This window comes from Taeniopygia guttata, chromosome 5 (assembly GCF_048771995.1).
Source record: "Taeniopygia guttata chromosome 5, bTaeGut7.mat, whole genome shotgun sequence".
Classification (NCBI taxonomy): Eukaryota; Metazoa; Chordata; class Aves; order Passeriformes; family Estrildidae; genus Taeniopygia; species Taeniopygia guttata.
The window spans coordinates 61,700,420-61,728,080 of NC_133030.1; the positions used below are offsets into that span (position 1 = coordinate 61,700,420).

General features: G+C 50.9%; 1 protein-coding gene across 3 annotated transcripts in view; it reads right to left on the bottom strand.

Moving 5' to 3' along the window:
* Positions 1–2,445: 2,445 nt before the first annotated feature.
* Positions 2,446–27,661, bottom strand: part of SAMD4A (sterile alpha motif domain containing 4A) — a 97,194-nt gene continuing 71,978 nt past the window's right edge. The window contains exons 4-13 of one of the 3 annotated variants that reach the window (XM_030275248.4): positions 19,878–20,141; positions 15,377–15,486; positions 14,679–14,765; positions 12,076–12,370; positions 10,452–10,537; positions 8,973–9,091; positions 7,954–8,155; positions 7,211–7,337; positions 5,652–5,735; positions 2,446–3,659 (exon numbers count right to left, since the gene is read on the bottom strand). In XM_030275248.4, coding sequence (XP_030131108.3) covers positions 3,631–3,659; positions 5,652–5,735; positions 7,211–7,337; positions 7,954–8,155; positions 8,973–9,091; positions 10,452–10,537; positions 12,076–12,370; positions 14,679–14,765; positions 15,377–15,486; positions 19,878–20,141 — 1,403 coding nt within the window. In that variant the 3' untranslated portion in view covers positions 2,446–3,630. Of the gene's footprint in view, positions 3,660–4,699; positions 5,736–7,210; positions 7,338–7,953; positions 8,156–8,972; positions 9,092–10,451; positions 10,538–12,075; positions 12,371–14,678; positions 14,766–15,376; positions 15,487–19,877; positions 20,142–27,661 lie in introns of all 3 variants that reach the window. The other 2 variants (XR_003960953.4, XM_072930579.1) reach the window with 2 other exon arrangements.

The window sequence follows — 27,661 nt, forward strand, 5'->3', positions numbered from 1 at the left end:
CCCACAGCAGAGATCCACGGGAAGTGGCATCACCAGCTCCGAGTGCCCTTTCCTGCTTGATCCAGCCCCAGGAGGGTCTGAAACGTGCAGGTTTTAAGGGCAGAAAGAACCCAGCCTTAAAATCCCACCCCAAAAGTCTCCACACACACACGCTGAGGCTCTGGGCCAAGCCTCTGTGTGCCTGGGCAGCCTCCAAGCTGCTCCAGCCCCAATTCTGCCCATTTCCAAGGAAAATCCCAAAATCCTGTATCTAAACAGCTCCTGGGGCATGGGCATGGATGGCCCCAAAGGCACAGCGAGGCAGCTGCCTGGGGAATGCCAAGGGTTTGGAAGCTCTGCCACAGGCTTTAAATAAAGATCCCCAACCCCCTGTGGAACTGTGGAGGGCTCCTCCCCTCCTGCCCACGGGATGAACATCTATTGAATTCAGATTTTTTTTTTGCGTTAAGGAGTCCGAAGCTGCCTGCCAAAAAGGGGATAAATAAGGAGGCGCCACACCCCAGTGTTACAAAACCTTGTATTAATCATCTCCCTTCACTTTCAATATAGCGCAGATATGAAATATAGCCATGGTTCCTAGTTACACGGGAGGAAATGAGTAATAAATACATCGGAGCAAGTGGAAATCACAAGGGTGTTTCACTGGGAACAACATTGGAAAACTGTACACTTGCAAAGACTGGCATCTCCAAACATTAGTATTTCTTTATATCGGGAAGCTTTTACATGTAACAAACATGCTATTGCCATATATGACCAAAAAAATTAAAATTAAAAAAAAAAAGAAATTAAAATTTAAAAAATAGGCATTGCTCGGCAACATTAACTAGGCAAAAATAGTTCTTTTGTGCACTAACTTTGTACAGAAAAACCAGGACAAAAGGCATGCATGGACAAGGAGAGGCTGCCCGGGAACGGCATGCAACAGAAGAGAGGTCAAAGCTCTTTAAAGTCAGCTTACAATAGGCATAAATACATCAGGGTTATATATATTAATAAGGGAGGAAGTATTCTGTTTAACATTATTAACATTCCTGTTTTTTTATGTATTTTTCTTTTTTTTTTTTTTTCTTCCTATTCCTCCCAGAGGAATACACATTCACCTTTAAGTAAAGATAAAAGGAATACAAAAAATAAAACTCACTTTTGCAAACTCTGATGACTCGTATAAAATCAACTTTAGTGTTATCGTCGCTGTGTGCAAATTATAGACGTCTGCGGGACTCACTTTCCATCAGGCACATCCCGAAAGCCAAACCCGACATGGAGAAAGGTGACAACAGAAATCGCTTCCCTAAGTGCTGACCCAACCGTTTGGGATTTTCCTGCTGGATCTGCCCTGGCTCGGCCACCCGAGCTCGGGGTGTCCCTGGGGATGGGGACAACGCTGAAGGACACGGGGTTGTGTCCCCGTGGTGTCACATCCACGCCCGAGGCCGCTTTGCGCGTTGGGCTCCCCGGGGGAACAGCACCAGGAAAAGGTCCTGGGGGGCCCAGGCTGGAGCTGGGCGAGCAGTGGGATGGGGGGATTGCCCACCCGACCCCCAGGACCCCGCTGGGGTGACATCTCAGCCAGGACAGGGAGGGGACAGTTGCAGTGGGGCGAGCGGGGGATACAAAAAGAAAGGCACTGCCGCTTTATTATTGAGTATTTGACTTCGCAGCCTCACTGATGCAACTGTCGGAGGATTTTTTGTTTTCTTTTTTTCTTTTCTTTCTATAAATAATTTTTATTTCTTTTAGGATTCAAGCTTTTTCTCCCTCCCTCCCCCTTTTAAGCTTCTTTCCCTGGAGCTCTGCCACCTGCACTTAGCACCGGCAGCCAGAGCCAGGCAGCACTTCCCGAACACAACTGAAGCCACTTTTTTGTTGTTTTTACTCAAAAAACAAAACAAGAAACAGCAAACACAACTAAGTCGTTATTAACCTCTACACTGTCAATGGAAAATAAGCTTTTTTTTTTCTTCTTCTTTTAACATCAAAAGGATAAAACAATTGAATTATTTGGTGGTTGTTAATAACAGACATTATCATGGTTCCCAGCCACAGCAAGTTAATAGGTAAAATATCCAAAATAATCTCTCTGAACAATCAGAAAACCTCCGTGTCCATAGTCAGCGAAGGAATAAATAGAATTTCAGCTCTGTAAATACACTGGAGTCTCCCTGAGGGAGGCTCCTGCTACGGCGGCTCCGCTCACACCTCACAAGCTGGGGGTGCTCGGGGGGGACCCCAGTGCCGACCCCGCTTCGCCTTCACCTCCTCACACCTCTCCCAACCTCCCTGGCCTTCAGGTTTTCCCTTCTCCACCCTCCCCATCACCCCCTCAACCTCCTGTCTGCCGGGAAGCAGGACACCAAGGAACAGCAAACATAAAACATTGCATTTGGCACTTGGGTTTTTGTATACATATATGTGTATATATATATATATATATATATATAATTCTTTTTTTTTTTTAGAAAAACAACTTAAAAACGTTGCATGACAAAAGGATTCACACGTCTCCCAGCCCTGCCCATGCTCTGGCTACCCCTGAGCCCCGAGCCCTGCTCCCTCTGATGCTGCCCAGGTCCTCACAGCCCATTCTTGAAATATTGTTGCTACCCATCAGCTAAATTAATTGATTTTATATTTGTCGTTATTCCATCAGAGGACTCAGAGCAGCATCAGGACCGGCGGGAGCATCACTGCAGCTCAGAGCAGTGCCAGGTCAGATTTATCAATTTAACACCAAATTTAGCTCCCGTTATAAAAAGCAGCAGTGGGTGAGGGGCAGCCCAGCCACTGCCAGCCCCACGGTTAATGCCAAGAAAACAAGGCTGGGAAGCTGCATTTTGGTGCCCTTTGTGACTTGGGATTTATTTGGGGGAATGGAAAAGCCCCTTACAGCTGGATTTGGGCAGGCTGGGGGAGATGTGTGGAGCCAGGATGCAGGAAACTCTCCCAGTGTCCCCCAGTTCGCAGGGGGACCCTCCTCTGGGCGAGGTGCAGGGATGGGCACCCCCAACCCTCCACTGCCCTGAGCACAACGCTGCCCCCACACTGCAGATCTCTTGGCTAAACTGAAAGGGAATTTTGGGGTTATTTTATTATTTCTGTTTCAGTCTGGGCTCGCCGGGTCAGCCCGCACCCGAAAGCAGCCGAACTCCAGAGTCAGAACTGCCATCCCCGAAGCCCCCGGCAGGGCAGGAGAATCCTCCCCAAAGGGTTTTTGGTCACACACCCCACGTGGTGTTCCGTGCTCCTTGGTATCCTCCTCCAGGAGCAGGGTTTGCCCACGGTGAACCCTCTGTTGTCAGCACTCTCCTCCTCCATGTCCACCCCAACCTCCCCATGCTGCTTCACCATCGTCGCTGAGATTTATTTTTTTTTTTTTTTTTTTGCCATCTTTTTCCCCCCCCTTAGCATGGATGTAATAAATGACAACACAAATTCCAAGTCTAATGATATGTTCACAAGGACAATCTACACATTCACAAAATTAAAACAGGAGAGATAGAGAGAGAGAGGAGAGGAGAGGAGAGAGGAGAAAGGATGCAAGCTATCACTGAGGCTCCCTCAGCCCCGACCTCGCCGCTGGACCCGCAGCAGTTGTTGTCCCGGCCAGCGTCCCCCTGGCGACGCCTTCTAGATCGTGGAGGTTCTGTCGACACCATCTGCAAGCGGGAAGGGAGAATTAGGAGCAGCCCCAGTGAGCACTGGTACCCCCCAAGCTGGGGATTTGGGGTATGGACCCCCAGAGCACCCCCAACCCACAGCCCCTACAGCGAGGTGGTGTTGGGGCCACCCCCACCACCTCCCATCTCCCCACACTCCAAAGCCTGTGACCTATAATAATAAAAGGGGTGCAGAAGGATTTTGGGGTGTCAATGCTCTGCTGGTCTTTCTGTGCCACCAGCTGTCCCCACCCCACAGCAGCTTCCCCAGGTCGCTGTCCCAGCACCGGTCCAGGCCTTATGCCACAACCCCACAACCTCTTCCCCAGGAGCAGAAGGGGTTTCTGGGCAGCCTGGACTTGTCACAAGGCAGGTGACAGTCTGGGACTCTCCTACAGCGTGACAAGTTCATGTGTCCCTGACCAGGAGTCAGGGGACAGGGACAGAGCTGGTCCCAGGGACTGCCTTGCCCACAGTTCACCCAACCCTGCAACAGCTGCACCGCAGAGGACGCAAAATTTTCCTCCATCTGAGGATGGTGGAAGGACAAAAAGCCCCCAGGCATCCTTTCTGCCTCCCCTGAGCCCCTGCTCCCAGCATCCTGTGACAGCTGGGATGCATCCAGCCACAGCCCCATCCCAGGAGCGAGGGGTCCATGACCCACCCCAAACCTCACAGCTGACCCCGGTACCAGCAGCCCCCTGTCCCCACCCCCTGGGCACAGAAATCAGCACCCAACAGCACTTCCAACCCTCCAGCCCTGATCCCACCCCCACCCCCATCCCAAACCCCACTCCCATGTTGGAGAGTGGCAGGAGGCAGCTCCCAGAGTGGCTGTGGAACAGAGAATTCCCTGTTACCACTTAGAGCACCACAGCCACCTCCCTCCTTGACACTAAAAACAAACAGGTTTGTTACGCCTTTTTTTTTTTTTTTTTCTCCCCCGAAAGGTTTATTTTTTTAATAGCTATTTATAGCACGACCGGTTTGGAGAGGCTCGGGGAATGCGACCTGGAAAAAATAACTTGGAGGAACAGTACCCTGCAGAGGAACAAGACAGCTAAGCCTCGGCTGGGCACACGCCGGAGAAACGCTTCGGGTGACAGAAGTGTCCTTGTTTTCCCAGCCAGGGATGCTGCCAGGGCCCTGCTGCTTCCCACAGTCCTTGTTCTCCTGTTCCTCTCCCCGGGAAGGCTGTTGCATCTGCAGGGAGCCTGGTGGCACCGGTCCTGTCCGAGGGCTCCGTGCTCAGCCATCGGTCACAGTCCAGGATTTCCGCAGCGAGACCCGAGCTGGTCCCCGGGGACTCGGGGCGATGCCGCGCTCATCCCATCGCCGGGGCCATCCCTTGTGCCTGGGGGTCTGGAGCGTCGCAAGGGACACCAGGAGCTCCTGGTGCCGGTGCTTTGTGCTGCACCGGGCTCTGCACTGCTCTGCTGCTGCTGCTGCTGCTGCCTTTTCCATCTTCCCTGCTTGTTTGTGCCCCGGTCCTCCTCCCTCCCCGTGCCCGTTATCCGCCGGCACCCCCGGCTGTGTGAGGACTGCCAGCACCAGGGCACGGTGCCCAGCACAGCCCCTGGCACAGCGCCTGGCAGGGATTTAGCCCCCAGCTGTGGGGCACCCCGGCCAAACCAGGGATCCGGTGGTGAAGGGCACAACGCTCCGAAGGCTGTGACCCAGGGGCTTCATCGAGAGCTAACGAGAGTAGCGAGCTAACACTAATTACCATTAGCAAGCTGAAGAGTGGCTAATTAGCACAGACTCTGCTGGTGCTGGTGCGATCCCTGCGTTCGGCTTTGCCCCCTGCCCGGCCACCTCGCCGAGAGAAGCCGACATTCCCGTCCGAGCAGCCCCGGGAGCATCCCGGCATCCGGCCCCGCTCTCACAGCCACAGCCTGTCCCAGCTTTTGGGGGGCACGGGGCAGGTGCTGGGGGGCTCAGCAGAGGCGGCGTGGACGTGCTGGAAGAGCCCCAGGAGGAGGGAATGCTCACCGCTGAGTGCGTGCTCCGTCATGCTCAGGCACAGGGACTCCAGCCTGTTGTTGATGTCAGGTTCAGTCACCGGCACCTGGAACTCTGCAGGGAGAAAGGGAATAGGAGACCCTGGTCAGGGACCTGGCAGGGACCCTGCCTGCCTGCTCTGTTGGGAAAACCATCTGAAAAATGCTCCAGGAGTGTCTGACGGGACTCCCAGAAAAATCATCTTCAGCAAGAGACACTCACAAAAGCAGTCATCACCCCGTTATCCATAAAGGATGAATCTGAAGGGGTTCAGGTGCTGGTAAGAGATGTAAGGGACAGCTGGATCAAGAACCCCACCCAGGGAGGGGGCAGCCCTGGTCATCTCCTGGGGGTGGATGCTGTCCATGCAGGCAGGGTGAGTGCTTGGACATGGGATGGCAGCACAGACCAGCAGAGCCACTGCCTGCCTTCTCTGGGACCAGCTTGGCTCCCACTCAGTCGCCCACGTCATCGCTGCCACATCCCTGGGGGGTTGAGCACAAAAAAAGGGACACACACACTAAGTTTGGAGTTTTCCAACACCCCTGTCCTAACCTCAGTGGTGGCAAACTTTCCCCACCCTGCAGCAAAACCTGCAAACACAGCTTGTGCTACTGTGCTGGACGGCATCTCCCGCTTTCCAGTGGCTCACAGGAACATGGGATGAGATCCAGGAAGGTTGAGGTCCCCCCCACAGCCTGGCAAACAGTGGTTTGTGAGCCCAGCATCACATCATTGCTTATTTTCCTTGCGATTTAATCCACGTCTTTGGCTCCCCAGTCCTCCTACGCCCTCATCCACCGCAGGCTGACACGCGAAGAGAAACCCATTTATTCTCCTCCAACGCCTGAGAAATGTGCCCTTGTCCCGGTGTTTAATCAATACCCAGGAACAGCTGCTGCTCCTGCTGTAGGGAACATTTGCTGCCCAAATGCTGCAGTTTAACACCACCTGCGTGTGAGGCCAGGCAGCTGCCAGCCCAAACCAGCAGGAGTGCAGGGATGAGGGTGAGCTCACCCGGGGATGCATTCCCTGTCCCGAGGTGTAAATGGTTATGGGGTGTTGGTAGGAAAAGGCACGCTCAAAGCTAAGGAAGGGATACACAAAGAGGCTTCCTCAGGGCCAGGATGCTCCAGGTCCAGGGTCCAAGGTCAGCAGGATCCTCCCTGAATCAGAGGATGCTCCTATAGACAGGAGCACTCTGGCAGTGCTGGGGAAGGAAGCACTGACACAGCACCACTTCCCTTCACACGCACTGTGGAAAGAATTTCCCCTGAGTGCATGAAGGCAGTCCTTCCGCACCGGGGCTGTGTCCATCCAGGAGGAAAAAGTGATGGATGAGCCACCACCTTCCCTCCTGACAGGAGCCCCTCAGAAACGAGCTAGGCAAGGCACCAGCACTGTAACACAGACTCACATACAGGGTCAAAAATCCCTCTGGCGATGCCCGTGGTTACCCCAGGAATTCAGAGATACCCCAACACAGCTCCTCTCGCCTCCCCTCATCTCACCTGGCTGTGGGTAAGTGGAAAAGCACCTCTGCTGCCTACCTGGCTGCTGAAACATCAGCATGGTCTGCGGGGACGTGTGGACCGGCAGCGAGCGCGTCCTCTGCACCGAGCTGTGGCTCCGGCTGGGCATGCTGTTACTGCCCCCAGGGTTGGCAAACCACAGGTTCTGTGGGGAGCAAACACAAGGTGTGGGATGCACAGCAAAGCCCTCTGTGCCATGGGTTTATAACCACTTTGGGCTTGTAGAATCACAGGATGGTTTGGGTTGGAAGGGACCTTACAGATAGTCTTGTTACAAGACTAGTAACCACGGGCAGGGTCACCTCCCACTGTCCCAGGCTGCTCCAAGCCCTGTCCAACCTGGCCTTGGGCACTTCCAGCAATCCAGGGGCAGTCACAGCTTCTCTGGGCACCCTGTGCCAGGGCCTCACCACCCTCACAGGGAAGAATTCCTTCCCAGTATATCATCTAAATCTCCCCTCTGCCAATTTAAAACCCTCCCCTTCCTCCTACCATTATCTGCTCTTGCCAAAATTCCCTCTCTCTATTTTATAAGCCACTTCAAGGACTCAGCTTTTCCCCCTCTGGTGCTTGGTTGTCCCCCTGTGCTGCTCCCACTTCCACATCCCACTGCACGGAGGGGAGCGCAACCCAAATGCCCACAAACAACTTGGAAGAGTGGGGGAAAAAAGCAAAGATTGAGATGAGTCAGAGAAGGAAAAGCAAATGAAGCTGGTGGGAAAGGCATGGAAGAGTTGGAAATGCCATGAACACTGCCCAACCTGTCTGCCTTGCTTGAGGATGGCGGGGCTGGCGGCAGGGCTGCGCTGGGGGGTGCCCAGCAGCCCCGTGGGGCCCAGCAGCCCCAGCCGGGCCGTGGGGAGGTTTCGGGAGGGGATCTGGAACTGCCGGGGGTTCCTCCGTGCCAGCCCTGCCCCCGCGGATCCGGCGGTCGGGAGGGAGTTGGACTGGCCAAAGCCTCGGCTGTGGAGAGAGAGAGAGACAGGGGTGAGACACCGACCCCTGGGACCCCCACCCCACTGAGGGTGAGACACTGACCCCTCCAAGGGGGTCCTGACCCCCCACCCCACCGAGGGTGAGACACTGAGCCCTCCAAGGGGTTCTGATTCTCCCACCCCACCGAGGTGGTCCCTCAGTCCTGCACAGGCAGCAGGAAGGAGGCAGTCTGGGTGTACAGCACCCTCTTTTCTTCCCGTCTGCCAGTCACCTTCCCGCCCTTCTGCAGTTCTCAGATCCACAGTGTTTTTCTTTAAAGCTTATTTTACTTCTGCAAAATGGGGCTGTTCTTAAATACAATCTAAAATAATCCAGGTAATGCCCTGGGAACTTTTATTTCTTTGAGATTTCTAATGAATGGATTCTCCAGTGTCTAATTTAAGTTCAGCTTTTGCTGTTGGGTTTTCTTTCTCCTCTTCTAAGTTTGTTTTTACAAATATGGTCACCTCTGAGACTTCTCAAGTTCTCTAAAATTTGGTTAGAATGACCTAATAAATCCAAGTTTTATTAGGAAGGGCTGAGCTCTCCTGAAATCTCATCCTGGAAGTTCCTATGCTCCCAGTTATCTCCAAAACACTGTCTTTTTTGGGAATAAAAAACCTGCAACAAACCAGGCTTTGCAGAATGAAACCAAGGGGCGATGCTGATAAAAGTGATTTAAAAACACAGCTCTGAACCCAGCAGAACCCATCCCTCCCTCTGGGGGGATGTTCCCACTTGGAGTGCTCCTGCTCTGGCTGCTGCATCCATCCCTCCCCTCCCAAAATCCCGAAATCCTGCGTACCTCCTCTGCTGCCGATAGCCTGACAGCTCCAGGAGGGATTTCCGAGGGAAGGACCGAAAGAGTTTCTGCACCTGCTGTTTCCATGACAGCAGCCGCTTCTTCTGGATCTCTGTAAACGCCTGCCCCCCCAAAAAAAGAGAGAAAAATAGGAAATGTATGAATAGTTCTTCTGGACAAAGCCAGCAGGGATGTGCATGTGGGAGTGTGATGGGGTGAGTTGAGCCCCATCAGAAAGTCCAGGGGGAAGCACTGGTCTTTCCTCAGGATTTACTCATCTCAGGTGGAGAAAATGCTGGCAGCATTCCCTGTGTCCCAGTGACAGCCCAGCTTTGCCTCAAGGCTGCCAACTCCTTTTGGCAGAGCGAGGGTTTGATGGTGGGTACTGATGGGTGGTGACACTTGTCACCTGGATGTGGCTCTACAAATGCTTCCAGGGTGAGCAAAGCTGGGATTTGGAAAGCTGAGCTGCCCTGTGGAATCCTATCCCCCTTCTCAGGGCTGGGCAGAGCTTGCTGGCACTCCCAGACTCTGGAGAGGCCACCCAGGGTGAGCCTGTCACCCACCCGGGCTCCCTGCAAAGGTCACCCTGGCAGCGACAGACCTGCTCCCAGAGCTCCAGGCAGGAGGTGTGGGTGACAGCGACACCCACGTGCACCACTGCTAACTTTAGACACCCCAGCTCTCTGCTGGAGAGCAGCAGAAATCTCCAGAGGACAATCTGGAGGCTAATTAGTGCCTGACTTGATTGCTCTGAACCACTCAGGAGGAGATGCTCTCTCCTGGTGCTGATTGTGCCGGAGCCAGCGCAGAGGGCGGTCCTGGGACGTGGGATGGCTCTGGTGGGAAAAGTGCAGGCACTTTGGGAAAAGCTCCATGTCCTCCTGGCTTTGCTCTCAGCTTCCACCACTTCTGCTCCCTGACCCCTGCCACACGGGCAGGTGAGAGAAGCAGCTTGTTCTTCCAGGTACTGCCAGAATAGGTAGGAGACACTGCAGGACAGCAGGGACACTGGCAGGAGCGTGCCAGAGCCCTGTGACACAGCCTGGGCCATCCCAAGCCATCACCCAGCCAAGGCAGACCCGCTGGGAGCGGGAACAGATGTAAAATCCCTGTTGCAAAATCCCAAGTGGTGCCAAACGGGAGGAGGCGACGCCAAGGGATCGCCGGGTCGGTCTGATGGAAACTGCCTGCACGTTCCTCCCAGGATTCTTGCTTTCATCCAGCTGCTGGTGGCACTGTCATGAGCCAGATGAATTTCCCAGCTCCAGGCCTTGGCAATTAAAGCAGCGTGGGGGGAAGCAACATTTCCATGCACCACGTTGGAGCTACCGCCTGCTCCAAGCCCGTTCTGTCACAATTACTATTAATACCCCCCAAAAATATTTGTGTTAGAAACCCAAAGGTTTACATAAACAGACACTTTGGAAACAGTTTCCAAGTGATGAGAACAACAGTTTTAGATGATCTGACACGACTCACCTCGTGGATTAGACATTTGTCTATGAGCTGTAAATAGGAACTTATATTCTCTTCATCGGGTCGGGAAACTAAAAGTTGTGTGCAGACTGGAAAAAAAAAAAAAAAAGAAGAGAAGGGAAATGGGCATGGGGACACCAGGATGGGGCCCAGAAGGGGTCCCACAAACACCTTGGGTATCCTGTTTCCCTTGTAACCATGAGAAGGGTTTTCATCAGTAAGAAAAAACACCCTTCCCCAATTCCTGCTTTATCTTCCTATATTTAGGGCCGGATTTTGTTCTCAGTTATGTTGGTGTAAATCTAGAGTAATACCATTGGAGTCCCCAAAATTAGACTTAAGCAACTCAGGGGCACAGGATTAATCCCTATTCATAGGCAAGACAGCTCCTTCTCCCATGGCCAAATCTGCCCCCACTGCAGAGTGGTAAATTCCCACCTTCCCTCATGAATTTTAACCTCTTTTGGAATGAATGTCATTGAAGGAAGTGGGAATGAGCTCACAGAGGAATGAGTTTCTCCTGTTGTAAACCCCTGGACAGGGATGCCTGGGGGTCCAGGAGGACACCACATCTGGGCAGGGCTTGTGCCACACTCTGACATTTGTCACAGGAATAAAATGGGGCCAGAGCCCCACTTGTGGCTGTTTCTGCAGGGAACCAGCTGGGGACAAATTCTGCACCAGGTTCCTGTATAGAAAACATCTCAGCTATTTTTTTGCAAAAAAGGTTGAAAATAAGAGACAAGGCCGATATTTCTCTATGGCACTCCAATGAGTCTCTTTCTCTTCCCACATCCCCCTTCCTCTTCCCCAGGGAGATCTCCCTCCATGCAGCCAGCACTGACACCTCAGGTGCCACCAACAAGGTTAGGGCACATCCAAGCTCACAAAGATTTGCTCCAAGAGCCCTGAATATTGCACAGGAGGTCGATCCCCACCTCAGCTTGCTCCTGTAACCTCCCATTGTGTTATCCCTGATGCAAAGCTGCACACCTGCACTCGACATGGAATGGCAACGGAGTGTTCTGGATGCCCTGCATCCAAACTGGGGCATAAAAGGGGCTTGAACCCACTGATTTGCACTCCAAATGGTTTGTGTCCAGCCCATGCATGCCCTGCATCCAAACTGGGGCATAAAAGGGGCTTGGACCCACTGATTTGCACTCCAAATGGTTTGTGTCCAGCCCATGCATGCCCTGCTCCAAGCAGAGTAAGTCCACGGGATGCTGCTCAACACACCTGTGGATCAGTGGGATGGCCCCCAGGGCTCTGGATGGGAAGAGAGAGGACATCTTCCACTCCTCACCTTGGGAAAAGTTGTGATTTCTGCCTCTGACCTGGGACAGGGAGAGGATGCTTCCCACCTTGGACCTGGGGCTTGGCATGCATGCTGTCCACCTTGGACCTCAGGCAGGCAGCTTGAGCCATTGCTGCCCCTCCCCAAAATCACAACCCACCTGCCCTATCTTCTTACCTCTAACCCCAGGACCTCAAAAAACCATCACCCCTCAGCCTGGGACCAGCAGGAGCTCAGGGAAAGCGGCTCCCACTGCACACGCCCTGCCCCAAAGCTGCCCTCCCTGGAGCTGCGTCCCCAGGTCACGGGGGACAAGTGGCAGCTGCTCACCTTTCCCCATCACCCGGGTGAACTGCCCGGGCAGGTCCCCCTCGGGCAAAGGGGCCCCTCCCGACTCGCCCTCGCATCCCGGCAGATGCTGCTGCTGCATCCCGGCCGCCGCGGAGTCCTTGCAGTCCGAGCCTTGGCTGTCCGAGCCCAGCAGGGAGGAGGGGTGGTGCGAGTCCACGTCCCGGCTGTGCTCCTCCGGGCTCGAGTTTTGGGAAGAGTAGGCTTTGATGGGGGTGAGGATCATTTGGTGTAGCTCCTGCAGCGGGACACGCAAGTTGCCGCCTTCCAGGATGTCCTGCGGGGCGAAGGGGAGAGAGGAGGGTTTGTCTTTGCAGGGACAACGGGACATCAGCTGTAAACCAGACCCTCCTGTGAGAATTCCCAGCTTTGCTCCTGCTTCAGCATCCTGCTGCATCCCAGTCAACAGCCATGTTTCATTCATCTTTTCTTTTTATCAGGGGAGTGCTGCAGGGACTGTGATTATCCATGGTTGTGTTCAGACCTGAATCCCCAGAGATAAATGTGCCCCCATCAACCACCGGGACCCAAACCCAACAAATCCAGCTTCAATGTTTCCACATTTCCATCAGGGAAATAGCAAGTCCATGGAAGTGACTGAGCCTGGGAGATTTCAATGCCCAGAGCAGCAAGCAGATGCTTGTTGGTTCCCCAGCAATCCTACAATCCCAACATTTCATCTCTGTTTCATTGGACCTGCATTAACATGGGCTCATTTCCCATTTCCAGCATCGCCTTCAAGCCTGGCTCCCATTAACTGCTCTGCCCCAAAACTGCTTGCTATGGTATCCCCATGCTCTGAGATCATCTCAAAGCCCAGGACCACGCCAGGATGCAGAAGCCTGTGGCAGCTGTGGGGACATCCCTGTCCACTCTGGGATGGGCTGGGAGAGTGGATGCAGAGGGCACTGGGAGGGTTTCAAGGGGAGCAGGTGGTTTGTGCTCAGCCACAGAAGGGGACACCACAAGGTGAACTGATACTCCCACAGCAAAACCTGAAAACTTGGAGATCCTGGGGCAGATCCACCCAGGAGGGAGAGAATTTGGGTGTACCCCAGCCTCGCTCCTGGTGTGCATCAACAACTCAATTTCTATGGTCACACTGATGGGAAATAACTGCATTTTGTTTTTAATGTAGCCTGGACCAGAACAGCTCACTGCAGGATCCTGCACGGTCTGGCTCATGGGACACTGCTTGGAAAAGAGGCAACTTTTGGAGTGAATCCTGATGTGCTGAAGGAAGGGACACTAAGTGGGCACATGGGATGTGTGCAAGCCCTGAAACGGTTGTTGATTCTAATTCCTGCTGCATTCCCAGCTCACTCTTGGACGTCTCAGCTCCATTTCTCACAAAGATCTGGTGTCAGTCTGCTGGGCACTGTTTTTCTGGGAGACAATCCTGCCCAGCTAATTAACAGAGAGGGGTGGAGCAGCTCTTTCCAAGAAAGCAGCAGTGTTTAGCAGTGAGACACTGCCCAGAAACGTCAAGTCTCACACATGCTCTTGTTTAGCAAAACCTGGATGGGAAGCCTGGAAAAGCAGAGATGTCTCCTCCCAGGGAAAGCAGCTCACAGGCAACTCTGAGCCCCAGCAAAGTGGGACAGGGTCACAGTGCCACAGCCCAAAGCCACCCCACAGGGCTCCAAACCAGTCCCTGCCACTCTCCTCCTGTATTTTCCAGCGTGCCTGGCTGGCTGTGCCAGCTGAGCTGGGCTCCAGCTCCTGCACAGCACCCCTCAATCAATACCAGATTCCCAAATCCCAGTGGAGAAGAGGAGGATGAGGCTCTGCAGTCACCTGGAAAACACAAGGCTGCAGCCAGCTCCATCCAGCTCTTGGATTTAATAGTTATTATTAATAACGGAGGTAAATATGGCTTTATTAGCTCCTGCCATACTCTGAGCACAAGCCCATATTATAAATAAATAGTGAAGCAGTGAGCTAAGGAAAACACCAATAAATAGCAACACACCACAGAAGTATTTAAAAGCCCCTAGTGGGAGGCTCTGCAAGTTGCTGTTTGAAGATGGTGCAATTAAATATAATATAATACAGCGATAATAAATAGGGAGAGGTTGTGTGAGCTGCTCCCAGCTAGGCTGTGGTGCTGCTACTTCCCCAAAAGCCCTTTCTTCAGGATTTAAGCTTTTGCTAAAGTGATAAAGAAGTTTCTGTTTATTCTCCTTGGAAATTCAAGATGTTGCTCAGGCACTGATGTGGGTGTCTGGTGTTTTATCTGAGGGCAGGGTGCCCATGTGATGTTCCAGGAAAGTTCAAGTCTTTCAGAGCACCCTGGAGCTGGCCAGGGCTATAGGGTACATCCATGCCAGCTGTGTGAGATGCATTAGGACCCACTCTAAAAAGCACAGCTTTGAGCTGTGTGGTCTAGTGGAAAGTGTCTCCCTCACCAGGGCAGAGGGTTGGGACCTTAATGTCCCTGCCAGCCCAAACCATTCTGGAATTCTGTGAAATAAAACCTGCATCAGATCCCCACAATATGTGCAAGCAAAGAGTATTTCACCCCAGAATTAATTCCTGGCTTCTTAAAAACACAAGAAATACAAAAATGTTTGTGGACTACTTACCCCTTCTAGAGATTTGAGCAGGTTTTGTCTTTCTTTTAGCTTTTGGATACTGATGACTATTTTGTGTCTCGCACCTTTGGTAACATTCTGCAAAAACAGGAAAAAACTTGATGTTAACACTTCCACAGGGCAGCTGGCTCAACCCAAACCCTTCCTCTCCTAAACAGAAAGGGCTGCTAGAAATTAATTACATTTTCGAGTGCAGGGATTTGTGGGGGACATAGATAATCACCCAGAGACTTGCTGAGGATAGAGATTTCCAGCTAATCTGTCTCTCCCTAGTGCACCTCACACATGGAAAGCAATGGTGTTCCCATTCCTCTTTATCCCAAGGATAATGCAGAGGTGAACCTGAAACCAGATAATCTTTGAGGTCATTTCCAACCCCAACCAGCAATATTCTATGCGTCTATGGCATTTTCAAAGTCAGTCAGCCATCAAAGCCCCACTGCCTTTAAGGGAGTTGGTTGCACCCCTGAAACTCCTGAACTTAATCCCAGCTGGGAAAAAAAACCCCAAGCACAGCTTCCAGTGATGGGATTCCAGTAAGAACACAGGAACAAGGTTTTTTTCAGGTACAATGTGAGATTTGTTTTACTCCCCAAGACCCAATTTCCCTTTTTCTGCTTCCCAACCATGGGAAGACACACAGAAAGGGGCTTTGGAAGCTGTCACTCCCCAAGTGAGGTGGGACGTACTTGTGCCTCAAGCTGGCATTCGGTGAGGGCCATCATCTCCTCGTACGTCATCTGGGAGAAGAGGGCGGCGTACTTGTGCAGCCGGAGGCTCTTCAGCCAGGCTGGGACATCTGGAGCACAAAGCAAGGACAGGAGAGCTCCCTTGAATTCATGGAATGGCACAACTGTGAGCAACAGCATCAACACCGACATGAGGGGCATCCCTACGGACACCTCACTGAGCTTCATGGACCTTTGGGAGGACACAGGGCTGTGGATGGGACATGGAACCAGCCCCTGGAGGAGGACACAGGGCTGTGGATGTGGGTGGGACATGGAACCAGCCCCTGGAGGAGGACACAGGGCTGTGGATGTGGATGGGAAAAGGAACCAACCCCTGGAGGAGGACACAGGGCTGTGGATGGGGGTGGGACATGGAACCAGCCCCTGGAGGAGGACACATCCTCAGAAGTTGAGTTCCTGTGGGAAAGCCCCTGGGAATTAGCCCATGGGGAGCTGGCACTGTGCCACTGCACACCAAGCTCCTCTCTGCTGTTTTCCCAGGAACATGGGAACTGCTGAAGCTCATGGAGTGGCTGAGCTTAGGACAAGCAAAGGGCTGTTTTGTGGATGGTAGACACTGATTTATGGCATGAGGGATGGTGGCATGTGCTGAAAATGGAACTGGCTGCTTAAACAGCACTAGAGAGATGGGTTTGGGATGGAAAAATGATGTGCCATCAAAGATGGCCCCACACCCTGCTTCAAAGGGTGACTGGGGACCTAAAATGCACTGACTGAAATGACTTTCCTTCCTAGTTGTTACCTGCAGTGCAGCACCTCTATGCCCAGCTGGAGGGGTACCCAAAAGTACATTTATCCTCCTGACATCAACATGGTTTCACAGTGAGGAACCTGGGAGGGGAATCCTTCCTCTGCGACATTCAAAACCTCCATGATGAGGTGTCCTCCACGGAGAAGGCAACGTGACAACAAGCAGGTATGCAGGGTTCTGCAGGTTCGGGGGTCTGTGGTGACACCCCACCAGGGAGGGAGGCCCTGCAGGTGTCTGTGCTGCACACTTTTCATTGGTAAAGGCTTCAAACACTTTGCCAAATCGAGACCTGCTTTATTCAGCCCTGCCACAGCCTTCCCAGCTGATGTGCTCTCCTCCCAGCAACACCTCGTCCACAGTCCTTGTCCAGTGAGACACTCAGGAGCTCATTCCCATGCTGGGACATCCATCCAGAAAGTCCCACACTATTGAGTACCACATGTGAACCAGGGATTGTCCATGACCTCTTCCTGAACCAAGGGAAGGGACAGGGCAGGAGGGCCCTTGGTTTGGCTCCCTAAGGCAACCCATACACCTGCCAGAAGCCTCCTGCTGCCTGGACTGGTCCCAAACCCATCCAAACCGAGGATGCAAACAATTCCAGCATGCTGCATCTTTCTCACACTCTCCATCCCAGACATACATCGGGATTCACGTGTCAGTGAAATTCCTCAAGTGCTGCATAGGAGATCAACCCCACACCAAACATGGGGGAAAGCAATTACTGAGCACAGATGGGCTAAAATTCACCATCTTCCAAAAGTTCTGACATGCAACAGTCCCAAAGTCTGCTACTAGCACCCTCTTAAGCTGATTTCTGTTTTAAAATAAATAAAAACCTCTTAGCAAAACAAGCCCCATTTCCAGCACAGACTCAAATTTCAACATAATTTCAAGACAAACCCACACCATTCTAGTGACAGCACATTAAAAGTCTCCCTGATCCCACATTCCCATGGGACACCTGCCTTTGGCACACATCCATGCCAATGGCAAAGCCCACGGGGATACTTGCAGAAGAGAGATGCATCTTCACATGGACATTGAACCCTGCAGGAAACCCATCTCCAACCTTTGCAGAAGCAGCTCTTTGTTGGGATCATGCCTTAATTTTGGGGAGAGTGATGGTCCCAGAGCCTCCCTGCCAGCAGAGATGGCAATCCTGGGAGCAGGCTGGGGAGAAGAAGCCACCCCAGGACAGAGAGAGCGTGTTGTGTGTGGTGGAGCTGCAAGGACATCCAAGGTGATTTCATGGTCCTTGGAAAGTCAAACTTCCCAATGCCCTCCACGGATGGGTGAACCACCTGCCTGCAGAGCTACTCTTTAATCAGCAATTACCAGGAGCTAATTGCAAAGTCATGGCACGGCTGTCAGGAAATTTAGAAGGAAAACAACTCACCCTGCCATATTTACACACAGGACACCTTGGATATACTCCCAGCAGAAACCTCTGGCTCTAGCCAGACCTTCCTCCTGATGCTCCCCAAGCTGTGCCCCAGGAATCACAGAATCCTGGAGTGGTTTGGGTTGGAAGAGACCTTAAAGATTATTTAATTCCAACCCCCTGCCATGGGCAGGGACATGGGAAGGGACAGACAGACAGACAGATGGGCTCCATGGAGAACCAAGCATCCATATCTTCCCCTGGAGAAACCAAGAGCTAGGATAAAGCCAAAGGGCATTTTCCCTTCAGCATGAAGATGGATGGAAAGAAAAGAAGTGGGAGACATGAGACCATAAAGATAAACAGAAAGGGAAGAAATAGGTGACACTGGGGGAGATAAACTGGTAAGGCAGATGGGGATCTGCCATGGGTCCCTCACATCCAGATCCTCCTGGATGCCCTGGAGGGTGGTACAGAAGGAAGCAGCTGACCAGGAGCAGGGGTGACACCCAGCCACAAGAGCCTGCAGGCACTCAGGGAGACGTGGCTGCAATTCAGAGAACAGACTTGGCGGCAGGAGCAGCCAGCCTGGATGGAATACGAGGCAGCCCCATAAAAATGCACCGAGTTGTGCAGCGTTTCTGTAGGAACGGGACACGGCACGATCCGAGTGCAGGGAACGGGCAGTCCTCTCTCGGTTTTTTCAGGAAAGCTGTGGGGATACAATGGGTCATATGCAGCCCATGGTGCTTTGTTATATGAGGACACAACCACAGGAATGCTGTCTGGAGGCAAACAAGCCTCTGCTCTGCTTCCAAGTCCAGTTTTTGGGCAACACACCTTCAATAAAACACGGATTTTTTTGGAAAAAAACCATGGCAGAGAGAAGCAGGAACAGCCCCAAGTTTAGAAAACATCATCTGGGAAGGCAGTGGAATGCTTCACTGAAGAAAACCCAGCTGAGGGGGAGAACATGGCAGGCACAGACACCAGAGGTTGTGAACATCTGTTCTGCACGTCCCTGGACAGGGGGACAAAAGCCATTTGGCTGAGTCAGCAATGGGGGAATCATGTTTGGAAGTCTGGGAAGGCACAGCCCGAGGAAAGGTGGACACATCCCAGCTGCAGGCAGCAGCAAGGGGATGTGTTAGTATGTGGGGGTTATTTAATTGATCATTGCTCGTGGACAGCCTCTGGGTTTTGTGGATTTGGCCACACAGGTTGATTGCACAGCACTGGGAAGTTCCTATCCACACAGATCCCAGGCTGTGGATCATAGGGAGCCAAGCTCCCCATGGTCTCCTCCCCAGCTCCTTCTGCAGAAACCTGGAGAAATGTAGTGTTAAACAGCCCTCCCCTAGAAACACTTGCTCCCAAAAAGTTCTCCCTGGCCAGACAGACTGCAGGACCCGACCTGCCTCTTACATTCCCTAGAACCATGAGGGGTTTTTCATGCACTTATTTCATGCACGTCAAAGCCATCCAGAGCCAAGCCAAACACAGTCCCACATCACACAGATGTATCCATATCTCAATTTGTCTGTAATTAGACTGAAATCAGACCTTGTGACTATTAAAAAATACAGTTTTCTCCCTATTCTGATACACCACTGGTTTGCACACAATCAAGCTGCTTTGCATTAATACAAATTGGAGTTGTTTAAATCAGTCTGAGAGCTGCAGGGGCATTTTCAGTCTGTTCCCAGGAACACATAGTCTGTGTGTTTGCCCAGTTTTTGGCTGTTTATTCCTCCTCAGCCTGAAGTTTGCTCTGCATCTTTGACTGCAGCAAGTGGGGTTCATTTCTGCCTTGTTTACCACCTGAATCACATAGATTCATTGCCAAAACCTCTGTGAAATGTAGGTATAACAGGAAAACCACCTGAAACACACAGGTTAAATTCACTGCAAACAAGAATCCCAAGCCAATACTTCCCCAAATACTTGGTGGGTACCAAACACTGCAATGGTAAAACACACATGGCTTGCTAAGCTCGCTCTAAGATATTTTTCACTGTCATAAAAAAAGAAAAAAAAAAGACAAAAAAGAGCACCACAGGCAATGGAAAAAATCCAGCTTTTTGGAAAGCTGGCAGCTCACAGGATTTTGGGGCAAAACCAGCCCACCGGCACCCGAGTGTAAGATGTCAGATCAGGACCAGCTGCTACTTAAAAAAGAAAACCCAAGGCATTCCCCTAAACCTCAATTCCTAAACAGGGAAGAAAAGGCCACGAGGATCCGGCAAGCGAGAGCCCCTCCTGCCTCTGGGTGCTGGGGGGTCGGGGTCTGGTTTGTCACTCACCTTTCATCCCACTCCCTTCCTCCTGGAATGTGTTACGAGCAGAAGGCTGATCTTCTAAATGTTCACTCCCACCACTTCCCGAAGAGGCTACACTGCTTTGTGGAGACAGGGGGGCATGATCGGAAGGGATGCACTGGGGTCCTCTAGCTCGTAAGTCCTCATGAGACATCCATCCATGTCCTAGAGGTTGGTTTGGCACATTCATGGGTGGGGTAAGGGACACAGAGCGTTTCAAAGGGCTGTGGTGTGTCTGGCCTGAGAGAACTGAAAAAAAAAAAATAAAATCAAAGAGGTTATTCCCCCCTCGCGGCCCGGGATGCAGCAGAGTCCCCTGATAAAAAAACAAAACAAAACAAAAAAAAAATCAAATGAAATTATAAAATGTGTGGTGGTGTGGTTGGCCATGGTGCCTGGCTGATGGCTTTGCAGCACCCCTGAGCCCTACCCTGAGCTCTCTGCTTTGCCTCCTGGGAAGCAAAAAGGATGGGAGTACCTGCAAGGAGATGGGGTCACACAAGCCACGTTGGGAAGGTGTTGTGTGGATTTCATCTCTAGGGAAAAAAACATCAATTGAGCAGTTCTGGAGTGTAAAAATCCCCAGGATGGGGATGTCCTCACAGAGATCCAAGGGAAACAGCTCTGTCTCCCTTTAGGTAAGGGCCTGGCTTGTGCCCTGAAGCAGGAGCACTTACACATCTCCCAAAATCACTGCCAGGGTACTTCTCATCCATAGGAATGTCTCAGCCTTGTTGAGTCCTACTAAAATGACAGCATCATGGGATGGTTTGTGCTGGAAAGGACCTTACAGATCTCATTCTAACCCCCTGCCATGAGCAGGGACACATTCCACTAGACCAGGTTGCTCCAAGCCCTGTCCAACCTGCCCTTAAACACTTCCAAGGACTATCTCTGTTTTAAGTACTGAAAAAAGCATTACAAGATTGTTCTGTTTGCTTAACAAAATTCAAATTCCATCACTCAGAGTCACTAAACTACTGGTCTAACCATAAACACAGTGTATGTAATTTAACATACAGACTTGGGATGCAAACCAGGGAAAATTTCCCTGCTCCAGGAAAACCTGAGGGCAGAAGGATTAGAATGACCTTTCAGCCTATAAGAAAGAGAAGCAAACACTTTTCAATTTTTCTTTCCAAACCAAAATTTTAAACTGTACAAAACCTGGGGGAAAATTCATTGTTCTCGTGGCTTTTCCATCTAAAGCACCAAAGCCCTAAAGCTCCTTAATCCCCTTTTTGCATTTACAGCAGTTCACCAAAACCACTCAGACTCCTCTCCATGTTATTATTTAATATAAACGAGTCTTGGTGGAAAACCCCCAGCCAGGTGCACTGTGCTGCAAAGGTTAAGCCAGGCTTAATTCCCAGCTCAAGCCTGGGGGAAAACCCACCATCAAAGCCATCTTGCTGACCAGGAGAGGCATGAAAATGAGGCAGTAGTGGGGTTACAAAAGGAGGGGAAAGAAAAACACCAGAGCACATTTGCATTTATTAACCACCTGCAAAAAGCAGCTGGTACCACAGGCAGCTGCTGGATGAGGCCAAAAAACCTGTGGATTTCTGTAATGTTTAAATAATTCCTACTTCTGAAAGGGTTTTCTTGTGCCAATACATAACACTAACACCATGCTCTGCAGAGAAGCACTGGGGTGGCTTTTGGGGAAGAATTTATTCCCTTCCCATTTAAAAACTACACAAACATCTTCCAGAAGTCTCTTGGCAGAAAAGGATGTCAATGAGATCCTGAGATTGCTTCCAGAGCAGTGTTATGCTTCCTAAAGCTGTGATGTGATGCCTCAGGATGGGGAAATAGATGGATTTCAGAAGGTCTTGGGCAAGCTTTTTCAGCTCTTGGCTTTGCAATTGTACCCCCAAAACATCATCTGCAGATGCCACATCACCCTCCAGGAGAAAAATATATTTAGGATTTAAAACCCCCCAAATATAGGGGGAATTATAGGGAAAAAAAAAAGGATAAATTGGTTAAAATGCATCACCAGGGCTGAGCATTGGCTCCACATCACCCAGAGCCTTTCTGTGCCTGCTGCACCCAGCTATGCCACTCTGCCATGGGGAGAGAATTCACTCTGAATTTGTTGTAGGAAAAACACTGATTTAGGAAATATTTGTGCCCCTCAGATGAAGGAGACGTGCAGGAGAAGGGGTAAGGAGGACTGAGGTTAATTGTCCCCTTTCAGGAGGTGAAGGCTCTGCTAATCCAGCCCTTACAGGGTGTGTGCAGACACTGGTACCCAGCAGTGCTTGCACCACCCTGCACACAAGAGGGGATTTTTGGCATAAATCCAGCCCAGATTCCTTCACGAGCAGCAATACCCCTGCAAACTGCTGCTCTTCCATCTTAATTTTATGTCCCCTAATTAGAAGCTGGTGTCGGCTGAAGGAGAATAATGAACTCCAAAGGATGGCCAGGGACAATTAGAAACCATCCAGTGCACCAGACAAAAATCAGTTCCATTTCTTTCCCCGAGATAACAGAATGCTGGGTCCAAGAGAACACGTTTTCCTAAGGCAGATTTTTGCTGAGCTGTGAGTCAGTTCACACAACCCCCTGAGATGCAGCAGGGATAATCCCTCTGCAAAGGATGCTGCAAGTCCCCAGCTCTCTGAAACCACCCCCAGCCACTCTGGGGACCAGATTGAGATGATTTAAGGGCTCTTAGGACTGGCCTAACTTTAGGGTCTGCTTTTTATTGCTAATAATGTGGTTTATTGCAAACCCTCTAACCTATTTCCATCAGCTCTAAAAATGCTGAGAATCCTGGGATGGCACCCCTCTTTTACTCTGTAATCCCCCAGGGGATTAATAAATGCCCATATTTATTATATTTATTAATAATATTTGTTAATGTTGCTGCCTGTGGCCATGCCCTCAACTCCTTGAAATAAGAGGATGCAGCTAATTATTTCCAAAATGTCAGTTTATTGTCGGTCCTGACCCGAATTTGACCATTCTGTGTGCTTTTTGGATGGTCCAAGGTGAATCCAGGGCTGCTCCTGGCTAAAATGAACGGTCCACGTGGGCTTTAACTTCAGCAGAAGAAAACCAAGTGTGAGTTGATCACCTTAAACTCATGCCTCCTTTTCTTTTACTACAAAAATATTAAGCTTTCATTTAAAAAGGAAATCTAAAATGTTATTCTGGGCCAAGATAAGCTCCCAGGAGGTGGGTGGGCAGGGCTGCCTCTGTGAGTGCTGCGAGCTGGGCAAACAAAGAGGGGAAACCACAGCTCCAAAGGGCATCCCACGCTGGCACACGGATCCCCTATGGCTTTTAAGCGTGCCCCACTTCTGGTTTAGAAGTGTTTTCCTGCCCTTTAGGTGCTGCAAGTCTTTACACAGGCACTGCCTGGTCCAGCTCCTTCCAAACTGGTGTCCAGTGGGACAGGGGTTGGAGCAGATCCTGGTTTTCTCTGGAATAAGTGGGCTGGTGTTGCCCCTTTGCTCGGCTCTGAGGGCTGTGCTCAGCCCACACCAGCCCAGTTTTCCTTGCAAGAAACCTCTCCATGATTTCCAGACTGGGATCAAGCTCAGGGTAATATTCCCAGGTAAAAAAAACCAAAACAGTAGAGGATGGAGAGGGAGTGAGGGCAACAAAGCTCCCATGACAGGAAGCAGCTCCTGACCATGCTGGGAGCATCCCTGTGCGACCCCAGACAAATCTGGATTTATCTCAGACCAAACCCTGGCTGGGCTGGCAGGCACCACAACACACTTATAGAAACTCTGAGGCTGCAAGTGCTCTCACCCCCTGAAGCCTTGGGTTTGGGATTTTTTTTCCTCCCCCTCTCTTCCCTTTTGAAGTGGTGCTGCCTATTTTGGGAGGCAAGGGCTGATTTCAAGAGGGTTTTTGTTCGCTGAGGACCATGTGGAACAGCGTCAGACATTTGTGTTGTGGTTTCTCAGGGTTTTGGGCCAATTTTTTTTCAGCCTGAGAAGGGAAAAGCCACCCATTCCTGTAATTAGAGCTGAGAAATTGGGCTCTGCAGGCAGACCTTCCTCCACACAGCTTGGGACAGCTGACAAGGTGCTCACTCTCCCTCTGCCCTTCATGAAATCTGGTTTAGAGTGCTGCAAAAGTCCTTGAAAGGAGACACGTGTGAAAATTTCCAGTGAGAACCAAACCCACCACTGGGAGTATTCAGAATGTCTCCAGTCCCTACCATGCCCCTGATACCCAAAGGTCCAGCACAGGGTCAACACATCAGGTTACAATTCCAAGTAACATCTTCCCTCTGCTTGCATAAAGGAAAAAGCACTGTAAAGTGCATACTGAGCTCTTTGGAACTTTTTATTTTCATTTATTTATTTATTTATTGTCTAAAGATGGCACTTTTTGGCTGCAAAGTTGTTTATGGTGCATCCTCAGGCAGCATCTGATCACATACAACTCCTTCCCTGGTCTGTTGGTACCTGGAACAGCAGCCTGACCCCAAAAAGTGGGGATGTTTCTAATCCACACAAGGTTTTGTGCAGCCTGGAGAGGGAACATTGAGCATCCCGCTCACAAAGCAAACCCCAAGTTCAACTCAGTCCTCCCCTCTGCCTCCTCCTTGCTATCCCAGTCACGACACATCCTCTCCTCCAGGAAGGTTTCCCCATGCTGGCAGACCAATGCCCAGGGCTTTTCCAACTTTTCTTTTCCCAGAAGCCTTGGAAAGAGCTGCCAGTGGGTCACACTGCCCAGCTGGCACCCAGCCTCCTTCCTGGGCACCTCATTCACCCGCTCCCCACGCTGCCCCAGGCAGCTCCAGCACAGCCAGAGCAGAACTGATGGAACATTTTTCAACTCAACATCCCCTAACCCTTGGAGCCTCTTTGTGCCTTTTTTTTTTTCTTTAATCTGTGTTCTGTGACTTCAACTGTGTTTGTAGGAGCTGGATAATCCATGTCCTGGCCTCTGAACCATGAGGGGTGAAACTCAGGGTCCTAAATGCAAGAAGCCACAGGGGAAAAGGAGAATAGTGATACTAGGAAATTAGTGGTATTGACCCCTACATCAGGAAAAAACCCCATACAATCAGAGTGCTGCCTCGAGCAGAGAAATGGGAAGAAGCACAGACTGCAGAAAAGACTGTCAAGCAAACCTTTTTTAAGAAATGGTGTTTTTAAACACAGTTTCCTGTTGAAGAAACTGGACAGAGAAACAATAACCCCTTTGTTGCTGCTCTCTCTGAGCAGTGCATGCGAGGCCCCATCCAGGCTCAGCAGGGAAGGAACCCTCACAGGGGCTTTTGAAATTCCCTGCATGGCACAAACACACGTGGGCCTGCTGTTTGGCTCCAGCAGGAGCTGCTGTGGCTGTTATTTACTCATTTGTGTGGCAGCAGGAGCGGGGCTGCATCTCAAGATGTGTAAATGCAGACCCTGGTGGCTCCAGCAATCCGACGGGATGCGTTTCTGGAAGGAAGCCCAGCTCGTCTCACCGAGCAGCAGGAGCTCAGGAGCTGCTTTCAAGCTCCTTCACAGAATCCTGGGATGATTTGGGTTGGGAGAGACCTTAAAGAACATCCAGTTCCACCCACTGCTATGGTAGGGACACCTTTCACTAGCCCAGGTTGCTCCAAGCCCTGTCCAGCCTGGCCTGGAACACTTCCAGGGATGGGGCAGACACAGCTTCTGTGGGCACCCTCTGCCAGGGCCTCACCACCCTCACAGCCAAGAATTTCTTCTTGAAATTAATCTAAATCTCCCCTGTTTTAATTTAAAACTTATTTTAAATAAGTTTTAAAACTTACTATAAATGTAAGGATTTCCCCCTTGTCCTATCACTATCAGCCCATGTAAGAAACCCCTAATGAGCCCCTTCTAAGTACTGACAGGTCCTTGTTTCCCACTAGAGCATCCAGCAAGGTGGGAGCAAGACAGAATAGATGTAAATCCAACCAAGATTTAACTCACAGACAAAAGAATGCATGGAATGGTGGCTCAGGGAGGTGGGAATGGGTAGGGATGGAGGATTAGGGGTATGTTGCAAAGAGGTGCTGCCCTAAACCACGAGTCTCTTGGGGTGAACACAATGCCCCAGTGTCCAGCCAATAAATGCATTTTTTCTTCTAAACTTATATACAAACTACAGAAAATCACTGTTTGCCTCTGGGGAATCCTCGTCCATTAATATCAAATGCTGCTGTGCTGAACCAAGCCTCCCTAATTATCCCAGAAAATAGCTTTTGCTATGAGCTCCTGGGAGAAATTCCTCCCCTGCTCACGAATGAAGCCAGATAAACAGCACTGGGATGCAGAAACTCTCCTTCCCAATGTCCTTTTCCACCCAAAAGCGATGTCCAAAAACATTTTCTTTGCTTAAACAGCAGCCAGGGCTCCACACTGCCTCAGTCCCTGGTCTGAGGAGCATCTCCCTGCTGAGACTTCCAACAGCATCAGCTTCTACCACATTCCAGATGGAGAAACCCTTCCACCACTTTTACAACCATATCAGGAGTTCAGCCTGGAGGATGTGCATCCTTCACACAGCAATGTGCAACCTGTGGAAAACTGGGAGTGAGAAATGAAGGGCTCTAAACCAAACAAGTGAAAGGGGTGAATGCCAAACCTCTGGAATTGCCCCAAGAAACTGGGATCCAATAATCCCCAGAGTCATTAGAAAGCCATGAGGGAGAGCAGGCAGGCAGAGTGCCTTTAGCAGTGACAAAATACACGAGGACAATGAGAGTCTCAGGTGATGTCCATGCCACTGTCATCACCCAGACTGAAACAGACCTGTAGCCTTTTCCACCCTTGCCAACTCATTTTGGATTTTCTCCTCCCTTATCTCTTTTTGGCCACTTTCACACATTCAAAAAAGCCACCTAGTCCCCCTCTCTTGTAGGCACCATGGCACAAATTTTGCAAGACAAATTTCTCAGTGCTTCAACCTTCCTCTGGCCTCCACCTCTTGGCAACTCACATATCCCATCCCGAGCACCTTCCCCTTCCATCTGGGCTGGCCATGTCTTACTCCTTCTCTTTCAAAAGCAAAAAATATTACCAGTGGTAAGATTTCTTTCTTTTCCAGGAGAAAAGAGAAGCCTCCTGGGTCTCCAAGGCCGCCAAGAGGCAAACACAGTATCCAGCTCCCCCCATGAAAAGATGCAAAATATGGGACAATCCATGACAGGGGGAATGGCTTCTCACTGACAGAGGACAGGGTCAAATTTGATTTTGGGAAGGAATTTCTGGCTGGGGGGGTGGGCAGGCCCTGGCACAGGGTGCCCAGAGAAGCTGTGGCTGCCCCTGGATCTCTGGAAGTGTTCCAGTCTAGGCTGGACAGGGCTTGGAGCAACCTGGGATAGTGGAAGTTGTCTCTGCCCGTGGCAAGGGGTGGAACTGGATGTTCTTTAAGGTCCCTTCCAACACAAATCAGCCTGGAATTCTAAAATTCTGTGACTCCCAAATCCTGAGCCCTGCCATTCTCCTCACCAATCCCCAACAGCAACGGGACAACCACGGCTGGTATAAACCAAATATGAATTCTTTCCCATTACTGCTCCAAATTAGCTCAGCTCAGCTTTCCACCTCCTCTACATACCCACAACAGATGCATCCTAAAAATCTGCCTTCATCATCCTCCAAAACATTCCTGATTGCTCAGATATTGCCTCGCATTCGAGTTATGGCACAGATCCCTGCGCCAGCTAACACGAGACCGCATTGCTCAGCAAACAGGGGGGACTATGGTTACAAGGAAACATCAAATCAGAGCAACCAGCCTGAAATAAAATTGCATAACGGATGGGAACAGCA